General features: G+C 41.4%; 1 protein-coding gene across 2 annotated transcripts; it reads left to right on the forward strand.

Annotated features, from left to right (window-relative positions):
• Nucleotides 1-3,802: 3,802 nt before the first annotated feature.
• Nucleotides 3,803-8,168, forward strand: MRPL17 (mitochondrial ribosomal protein L17). 2 transcript variants are annotated; one of them, XM_037841064.1, is made up of 3 exons: nucleotides 3,820-4,122; nucleotides 4,412-4,480; nucleotides 4,804-8,168. In XM_037841064.1, exons 1-3 carry the CDS (start codon nucleotides 3,949-3,951, stop codon nucleotides 5,089-5,091), a joined length of 531 nt encoding a protein of 176 aa, XP_037696992.1. In that variant the 5' UTR covers nucleotides 3,820-3,948; the 3' UTR covers nucleotides 5,092-8,168. The 2 variants fall into 2 exon arrangements, with proteins under 2 accessions (XP_037696993.1, XP_037696992.1); XM_037841065.1 differs by lacking the exon at nucleotides 4,412-4,480 and having other exon boundaries at nucleotides 3,803-4,122.
• The last annotated feature ends 1,827 nt before the right edge of the window (nucleotides 8,169-9,995 follow it).

The following is a 9,995-nucleotide window of genomic DNA, read 5'->3' on the forward strand; positions in this document are numbered from 1 at the left end:
TGTTGGTTTCTCAAAATCCAGCCCACATTATACATAATTTGATTGTGCTTTGTCTCCTGTCAGGACCCTGAAAGTATTCAATAAATATTTGTGGAATTAATAAATGAACCATCACTGTTATCAGATAGCTCTCTGCCAAGTCGCCATCTTTTTGCCTCCCCTACCACAAGAACTTCTTAACTGGTTTCCCTGCCTCTTGCTCCTTCCACCCATTTTCCACAACTGAAGACAGAGAAATCTGTTCAAAATGAAAACCTAATCATACAATTCCTCTCCCTAAACACTACAGTGGCTTCCTGCTGCCTTTTAAAACAAAGCCTAAAATTATTGACATGATTTTTATGGCCATGCACAATATGTCACATGCCTCATTCCCGCCTCAACATTCACCACTTTTTACTCACTCTTTCCTCTCCAGCCACAATTAACTTTTCTGCATTCCAGAATGCCCCAAAGCTCTTTTTCTTCTGGGCCTTTAAACAAGCCATTTCCTTCACTCAGAACACTCTTCCCCTACTTTTTCACCCAGCAAAATCCTACTTATCCTTCAGGTTCCAGATTAGACATCCCTTCCTCAGAAAAGTCTTCCTGACCTACAAAATTAAATTAAATTTTTGCCATTATATATTCCCCCTTTCTAAGCATTTAAATACACATCTACATATTTGTTCAATGTTTTAACACCTCATTAGATTATATACTTCAAAAGGACAGTTATCCAGTGAGTCACCAATGGTTAGCCTAAGGTTCGGTGTTTCAGTGCACAGTTAACTTTCAACATATACTTATTTAATGAATGAAAGTAAGTGGGGGTTGGAAGTAGAAGTAGTGACTTGATAATCATTACTGAGTCACACTCTAATTCAAATGTTCTTCTTTTACCAAGAAAAGAGCTCTTTCTGCTTTTTTCACAGCTGCTTTCCTCAGTTTTCCTCACCTGCACAATGAATTAGGTACTCATAACCTGGAGGCCACAGGCACCTAACAGGTCAATGAATAAATTCAAGGCTCCATTAACTTGTATGGAAAAAAAATGCCTTTATTTTCATTAACCTGTAATTGAAATGCAGCATTTCTTGAATTATATATGTGGGCAAAAAACACAGTATTAGTAGTAGTGAATTTCACCAGTAGAAATCAGACATTTTCATACCATATAACAGTTGTTGCAAATACCTTAAAATATTTACGTTCATTATTACTTTGAAAAAGTACAGTATTTGTTAAACCCACCACTAGATCTTGCTATTTAATGCAACAGTACAAAAGCACATATTACTTATGTCACCAATTTGGATGACTTTTTAAAATTTTACTTCAATATAATTGGTTTCTTTTATAATTCTTTATATTTTATTTTATGCATTTAAAACATTATTCTCAGAATAACAGGATTCTAAGACAAAAAATGTTAAGAACCCTTGGATTGTACATCAACAAGGCTCCTTCCAAATAGATCCAGATAATAGCTACTGTCTGCTTGGTTTATAACTATTGTCTTTTGTCTAACTTGTATCTGCTTCAAGATTTTTAATATACTTAAATAGGAAATAGAGGAACGAACCAATTCCCAGTGGTGAAGAAACATGTCAGCTAGGATAAGAGAAAGGACCTAAAGCGAAAGCAAATCAGATGCTTTGCAAATAGTACAGTCAGTGACATGTATGAATTCAGGCTTATAAGAAGAAGCAAGCTAGAGGAACCTTTTTAATAACTTGGACCCAGCAGTGAAAGGCCAAAGAGAAAGGAATGTACCAAGTTGAAGTACACTTGTGAGATATTAGTGAGATTTTTGGTACTGAGGTGTGACAAAAGCTAGTTAACAAGCAGTGTGCCTAGCCTCACAGTAAATTCCCAATAATATCGGCCAAATGAAAGAGAAAGATAAATAACTGTCTTAAACAAAGGTGCAATTATCAAGGAACACAGATAAATAAATTAAAGTTCTTTTTTTTAAAGATTTTTTACAAACTTGTATTGAGAGACTTCTAAATAGAAAAGCATAGCACTAGCTTGTGGGGTGGAGAGGAGGGGAGAGGACATGGGATGCATGAGTCAGAGTCCTTCCCTGACCTCGAAGGACTTTTTAATCTCAGCAGCAGGCAGACTTTATAATCTCACTAATAATACAAGGAAATGAAGCAGGGTGGGAAAAGAACACCACATGAAGAGGGTAAGCCAAATTGGAAACAGCTAGCCACCCTTTCCAGAATGAAACTTCACCATCACAAGTTATGCTGATTTCAATCCCAAATTCCTGTGTCCTTCTACAGTGCTGGAAACCTCAACTATGTTCTCATATAGAGCAGGAATGTATTTTCCTAAATCCAACTGCTTCCAAGGTCTCTTGTTTCCATTTGGGGATGTATTTTAATTTATCTTCAATATCCCAGTAACTCTAATCATGAAAACTCATTTTAATTGAGCCTAATACCATCACCAGTCCACCAGACATCCTGGAAACAGGGTCTGTCTTTGTTCAATCCCTCCCAAAACACTGGATTCAGGTGGTGTTAAGACCCTGACCCGAAGGTAAAAAAATATCAAAAAAAGAGCCAGTCCCTATGCTACATCTAGACATTTAGGATTCTCAAGATAGAACTGGAAATTGGCTTAGGGACAATAAAGAATTGCCCCCCATCATCACCAATAAATCCCAGACTGAACACTTGCCTGGCTCCCAGTACTGATTCCCTGGACACCGATTCAACCAGGCTACTGCAACCCACATGCAGGCATTCAACGGTTCTCTGCAGTGGTGGGAGGCGGCTCCAATCCTCTTCCCCCAGGAGGAGGTATGGACAAAAATTCTTCTGAAGGTTAAGTTGATGGTCTTACATTGCCAGAAGAAATCAAAATGGACAGTGTTTGATGCTGCAAACATTTTTACCAAAAACTGGACATGCCTTCTAAAACAGTCAAATGCCAGTGTCAATGTTCACTATCATTCAGGCATTTTCTATGATTTTTGCAGGGGAAACTCAAAAAAGTTTTTACAAAAGTAATTTATGATGAATTTCCTAGCGAATATAACTTACTGGAAATTTTTCAATTGTGGGGACCATTGAAAGCTTCAAGAATTGATCCCAAAAAACAAGACACGGAAAGTATTGTAATTTCAGGAATTTATCTGAAATGTGATTTGTAAAAATCTCTGTCAAGGTATCCATGTTTAAGGCTTTTTCTAATTATTTGTTATCTGTTGCTTTTAAAATTCACCAGTGAGCGAAGTAAGAGTGACAACTAACTACACTGTCTACTGAACGTTAATATGTTAAGAGGGGCAATTCTGTGACTTAAGGCTCCAAAACAGAAACTATGTTATTGTTCATTACTTTAACACATAAATATGTAGGTATAAGTTTTTTTCACTTTCAAGAAATACACTGATGCAATTTTAAAATACTAATCCATTACTCTTCCTTTTATGCAGCAAGTTTTCTTTAACTGGGATGACTTATGTACATACTTAAAAGAAAACTTTCATTATCTTCGTTTCTTTTCAGAGCATCACTATTAGTTTCATTTATTATTACTGAAAATAATTTAGTTAAAAAATGATGCGTTCAGGGTATACGACATGCCATTTCCCAACTGCTCAAGGAGAGCCAGGGCGATCCGCCTACCGGACCCGCTCGCGTCCAGAGGCCTTTCCACTCATAAACTCACTTTCCCAGAAGGCTCCGCGGTGGAGCTTCCCGTCGCCTTAAATTCACAAAAAGGCTGACGCAGCACGAATGAAGCCCTGTAACCGCCCGGCTCATTCCCTCTGGAAAAAATCAACACCTTTTCTCCGCCCTCCGCCAGGTTGCCAACAAGGCAGTCTCTGATACTCATGCGCAAACACGTCCACCACGCACCTGGGTACGGCGCATGCGTTTAGTGTAAGTCGCGTCTCCCTTCAAGTTTCCACTTCCGGCCTCGAAAGGTCGGAGAGAAGCTGCAAACATGCGGTTGTCGGTCGCTGCCGCCATCTCCCATGGCCGTGTATTCCGCCGCTTGGGCCTTGGTCCCGAGTCTCGTATCCACCTGTTGCGCAACTTGCTTACAGGACTGGTGCGACACGAACGCATCGAGGCGCCGTGGGCGCGTCTGGACGAGATGAGGGGCTACGCCGAGAAGGTGAGGGGCGGGACCTTCTAGTCCACCGCGTGAGTCGGGCCTGAGGGGGGCGGGGTCCGGCCAGATTTGGGGAGTGAGCGGGACTGCCCTGCCCTAAGTCTGAATGCCCTAGTACCTTGAACTGAGCCCATTCCTCTGTCTCCTCAAATGGAAGACCAGTTAGGGCTGCAGAGTTAGGGGTAGGCTGGAATAGCTAGTGGAATGAATGGGTTGCGGTCAAGTATTAGAGGAATAAGCTTGGCGTCTCGTTTGTTGCTCGGGTTGCTTCAACGATGTTATGTCCTCGTAGCTTATTGACTATGGGAAGCTGGGAGACACCAACGAACGAGCCATGCGCATGGCTGACTTCTGGCTCACGGTGAGTGCATCCTGTCTACCTCCCAAATCGCACTCTTTGCTCCTGGGGAAGAGGAGGAGAAGCAGGCAGAATTAAGCTAGGCACTCACTTCTGGATAACTAAATTAGAAATATTTGTCTTAAGTTAGCCGATTTTGGATATGAATTTGAATCCTTCAACTGTATGTAACTGGGCCCTTTGCGTAACCTTGACTCTTGCAGTTTGGGAGCCAGGGAAAGCTTATGTATGTATGTTTGAACCCTACCTTCAGGGAGTACCTGAAAGTTAAATGCTTTTTCAACAGCGCCTGACTCTGCTCTCTCATTGATAACTCTCCCCTCTAGGAGAAGGACTTGATCCCCAAACTGTTTCAAGTGCTGGCCCCGCGGTACCAAAGTCAGAATGGGGGCTACACGAGAATGCTGCAAATCCCGAATGGGAGTAGACGAGATCGGTCCAAGATGGCAGTGATCGAGTATAAAGGGAACTGCCTCCCACCCCTACCGCTGCCTCGCAGAGACAGCAACCTTACACTCTTAAACCAGCTGTTGCAGGGGCTGTGGCAAGATCTCAGCCAGGACCAGGAGACCAGCATCCATAGCCCCCCCACAGCTCAAACACCAGAGGTTTAACTGGAGCTGAAGGGTCTATGGTCCTTTCAGTGCCCGTGATCATGGGCCTTTGGAACTCGCTTAATCCCGAGAAGACCTGAACCTAGAGGTGTAAAAAGGACAGTCTTAATGGGGCCCAGAACCTTCTGGGAACCAGATAGCCCTCTCTTTGTACAATAGATAAAATTCTTTGTATGAATATATGTAAATTGACTTTATTTTCTTCCCCTGGGATTTCTGGAGAATGAAAACTATCCAAATGCTCAGTCTACCTGGAGTAGTAAATTCACAGCTTATTTTACTGGCTCTTAGATCTGAGTTGTGTTTGTTAGCACAGTTTTGTTTTTCTTAATGCCAGTTTAGATTGGGCATATATCCTATGACTCCAAACTGGCCCCCTAAGGCGGTTGAGTTTTGACATTTAGCGTAGAGACTGGACCCCTGAGATCTCATAGAGAAAGACTACTTCCTGACAGGCTAGGAATGAACATCTGGAAATAAACCTTCCCTAGGAATCTTCAGGGTATACTACAAACATTCCTCAGTTTCTAAGCAGGATCACACATTAGTTTTATTTCCTTCTGTCAAGCCCTGAATAGATCTTGGAGGAGAGGACCTGAGACTCAGATGTACCACCACCCCAGTTGAAGAGGGTGGAGGCACTCAGCAGAGGATGTTGGACTACAGGATGAGCTCCTTCCTCTTGGGGTGCAGAGGAGGGGTGAGGGAGAGGATTGAAGTGGGAGGAGAATTAGGAAGTTAAACCTGCTGGGAATTTCCTGGAAGTTTTTATTGTCAAGTCTCAGCCTCTCTGGGACTCAGCAAAGGGAAATCCGGCTTCAGAAAGCTAGGGCATGTGAAAAGCAGGGAGTTCCTTTCTGTCTGTTATTTACTGTGAAGTAAGACTTGGCTCAGTCAGTGTATTCCTCAGGCTCAGAGGCTTGACTAGAGAAGGTGTGAAGAGCAGGCCAGTCATCCCTCTCCTGAACACTTGATGGCAGAGCCTCACAGTTGCCATATCCCTAGTACAGTGAGAAGATCTTAGGCTGGATCTTCAGAGTATATTTATCCCACTGAACCCATTGATTGTCTGAGATAATAAGTAAGGATAGGAGCAGAGGGTTACTGGTCTAGCAAGTAGACATAAGCTTCAGTGACAGAACTATTCCAGTGCAGTTTCATGGCAACTTCCCTAGTCTGGAGACTCATTTGCTCCCAAGAGGCCTCTCTATCTGTTTACGTGTACTCCAATGTATCCTTTAGACTACTGTTGCAAGGCTCTTTTCAGATATTATGTGACATAGTAGACACTCAAAACATTTGTTGAATAAACCTACAACTCTGAATGCTTCTCTCAGAAAATTCACCCCTCTTGTATTTTCTTGGCATGAGTATTCTCACTAGCTAGCTATCTAGTAGTCATCCTTGACTCCTAGAGGAAGTGCTTTCTTTAAAATTAAAACCACATCTTTAAAAATTGGTGACAAGTGGAATCTGGCTAAATTCCCATAGCTTTTCTGCTTAGCTCCCAGAAATATACCTCCCTTGGGGCCTTTCACCAATTTCCCTAAGTGCGTATTAAACATCTGCTAGTGCCTACCACCATGTTAGGCATTGGAGATAAGACATCTACTAAATGCCATATGTCGGGTATACTAGATACCAGGGCTAGATACTAGGAAACAGATGAAACAAAACAGCCTCTGCCATCAAGGAGCTCACAATCTAAGGGACCACTGCCACAATGTCCTCAAGGGACACTAAATCCCTTCTAACATTTTGCCCCAAGTAAGAGCACATGACTCCCTGAACATCTGCTAAAGATTTAGGAATAACAAAAGGGAAATAAATAACAGCTTATCAGGAATTTTACCAATCTGGCCTATAAATGATGATTTTTCACCTGAGTTGGTAGAATGTGTCCTCAAGTCCATCTAGGTACATCCTTAAATATCAGACCCAAGAGAGGCCCAAATTCCCTCTCACCTCGTTCAGGTTCACTGTCTCAGGCTCCAGTTCATTAAAGCAAGGTTGATTAATGCCCTCTCCCTTCTCAAAAGATAATGAGCTTAATCTACCTTCAAAAAATCAACAGCTACACAGTATAAGCCCAATATCCATGGAGACAACTTGAAAAATCCTTATACTCATCTTCCACAGTCGAATTACCTAGTTACGTTGATTTTATTTCCATTGTTTCTCAAGTTTTTAGGCACCTCTGTGCCTACCACTATGGTCTGAAGTCCCAGACATCTGTATACTGGACTAATTCAACAATCTCCTAACTCGCCTCCCTCCATATGGCTGCCAAGCCATTGTGATAGAATCTGATCATCTTAATTCCCTGCTTGAGGATTTCAGTGGCTCCTCATTAACTACAAGGAAGAGTCCAGATTCCTTACCATGATTCTCCTCTGTGACCAGGCATCTTCAGTACTCCAACTACTTCCCTTGCTTCAGTGCCCCAGATGCATAGAAGTCCTTGTTTTGGCAGTGTCTCTGTACATATCCCTTACCAATGTTTGGTCATGTAGTCCCTACCACCTAGAGAGCTCTTCCTCCTTTTATCTACCTAACTTGTACACAAACTTTTGGCATCTTCTTGTTGGCTCTATTGACCATCCCTACACATAAATTCATTACTTTGTCAAACTAGGTGCCTCTACAATACTTCTACAATACACTGAACTTACTGCATTGTTAATTACCCACAGTGGGTTGGTTCCCAAACATCCACTCCAGATTGGTCTATGGCAGTCAAGGTATTTCCATTCCCTTGCTATTGGTGGGTTCAGGGAAAGACGGGCCTAAATTACATTGGGTCAGTGAGAATCCAGGCTCTGTTCTGCTGGGTAAGAGTAAGAGCATGTAATTCTGAGTGTTTCTGGGGAGCTGGCTTTAGGCTGAAGGCTGCACTGAGAATGGCAGATCAGAACAATTAAAAGAAACAGCCCTTGACAATATTGACAAAAGAGTACCTGTAACTCCCAAACTGTGTAATCCTGTTTATATAGAGATAATAATCTTTAGTGACGATTCCCATTTGAGAATGCCTAGGTTTTCTGTAAATTGCTAATAAAAGTAACCTGACACATTAATTTATGTACAGTTGAATATTTAGTCTAGTGTTTCTCAATTTTTTTTTTACCATGACCCACAGATCAAAAAACATTTTCCATTGGGACACAGTATTTGCATACATACGTAATTGAAACAAAAACTTCACAAAACATTTTCTACCTTTACAAATGTGTTGCACACTAACAGTAACATTTTCTGCTTTTTTCCAGTTCATTTTTTTAACATGCTGGTCCCAGTTCACCAAACTGATTTTACAGCTCACTAATGAGTTACAACCTCCTCTTCAAAAAACGCTGGTCTTGACCAGCGTATAAGTGGTTTACCGTAGCCGTCACTGGATGAAATCCAAACTACTTTGCATTACATAATACACCAGGCTCTCTATGACCTGGTCCCAGCCACTTTCTCAGCCTCCTCTCCTACCATTATCTATACTCACCTTTCATAGGAAATTACTTGTTATTCTCTGAGTATATCATACCTTTGTGCATGATGTTCCCTCTCCTATAACGCTCTTCTCTTTCAAGTCAGCTCCTATCTGTCAGCCAAGTCTCTGGTCAAGTCACTTTTATGGGGCTTTCCCGAACTCCACATCCAGTCTGGGCCAGGTCCCCTCCTGTGTGTCATTACAGTCCTCCAGGCATACACACCCATCAAAGCATCATCACCCTGTGCTGCAATTGCCTATTTACTTGACTAATTCCTTCATCCAACTGTCCTGAAGCCAAGAACTCATTCTTTTTGGTAACTCTATTCCTAGTATAGGGCCTGATACATATAAGTGCTCAATATATATTTATGAAATGAGGAGCAGTAAGCTACGTGTTTTCCATACCATACTCAACTCTGGCTGAGCTTTACAAGACAATAAACTTGGTACTTTGCTTAGGGACAGTGCTAAGCTACAGTGCTGAGTATGCCTAGGTGAAATAAGTAAGCTCCTCCAGGGACTTAAATGCTAATAATGGTTGTCAAGAATGCAAAAACCTCTAATTTATTTCCCACACATCTCATATTCCAGTTTCTTGGAGTATTTCTAACCAACCGACAGACAGAAAACACCTGCATATTTTCCAAGATTTAGCCAAAAGCTAAAATGATGCCTTTTTTTAAGTAGTCACTGAATTCCCCAGGCAAAACTACGCACTTCTCCTGTGATACAATTGCACAGAGTACATACATCCTTCATTATAACAGTGGTCTAACTATATAGTTTGGCACCCATCCCTAGACAGTAACTCCTTTAAGGCAGAAAATGCATCTAATTCACCTCTCCCACAACCCAATTTAGAGAAAATGGGTCAAAATAGGCATTTATAAATGGTGAATGAATCAATGTGTTGTACTGCTTCAGTCTAGCTCTGCATTTCGGCTCAGTAACTCCTCCCTTCCCATTTCCTCCTACCATAATCTGAAAAAGAACTTCCTGCAAAGTTGATTCCCCATTGTTCATGGCTGGGTAAAGTCTCTACCCTTAAGGCTTTCCTCTCTATGACCTTAGGTGCATAGGGCAAAGCAGAACTCTCCCTCTGACTCTGGGACATAACTTTGGTATTAAATCTAAGATGCCCTAATAATAGAAAGGATCTTTTTGCTTACATTTTGAGGAAAGAAGTTTAAACTTCTGAAATTTTGAATCCTGTTCCACAATATACCTATTTGATATAAAAACAATTTAGTTATTACAAATTAGATGTTACACATTCTTCCGCTCTCTTTCTCTCTCTGTCTCATACACACAAAATCTACCAAAATTGGTGCTCTCAGAAGACAAACTTTGTTTATACTATGGCTTCACATAGACCTTGTGTCACAGCCTTTTGTAGCTTTTGTAGCCAAAGGAC

This window comes from Choloepus didactylus, chromosome 6 (assembly GCF_015220235.1).
Source record: "Choloepus didactylus isolate mChoDid1 chromosome 6, mChoDid1.pri, whole genome shotgun sequence".
Lineage (NCBI taxonomy): Eukaryota > Metazoa > Chordata > Mammalia > Pilosa > Megalonychidae > Choloepus > Choloepus didactylus.

Bases quoted from the DNA above. Each gene is read 5' to 3' on its own strand.
- MRPL17 (XM_037841064.1), top strand. From the start codon at position 3,949: ATGCGGTTGTCGGTCGCTGCCGCCATCTCCCATGGCCGTGTATTCCGC. The intron at 4,123-4,411 runs GTGAGGGGCGGG...ATGTCCTCGTAG, and splicing joins TGAGGGGCTACGCCGAGAAG to CTTATTGACTATGGGAAGCT. The intron at 4,481-4,803 runs GTGAGTGCATCC...TCTCCCCTCTAG, and splicing joins TGGCTGACTTCTGGCTCACG to GAGAAGGACTTGATCCCCAA.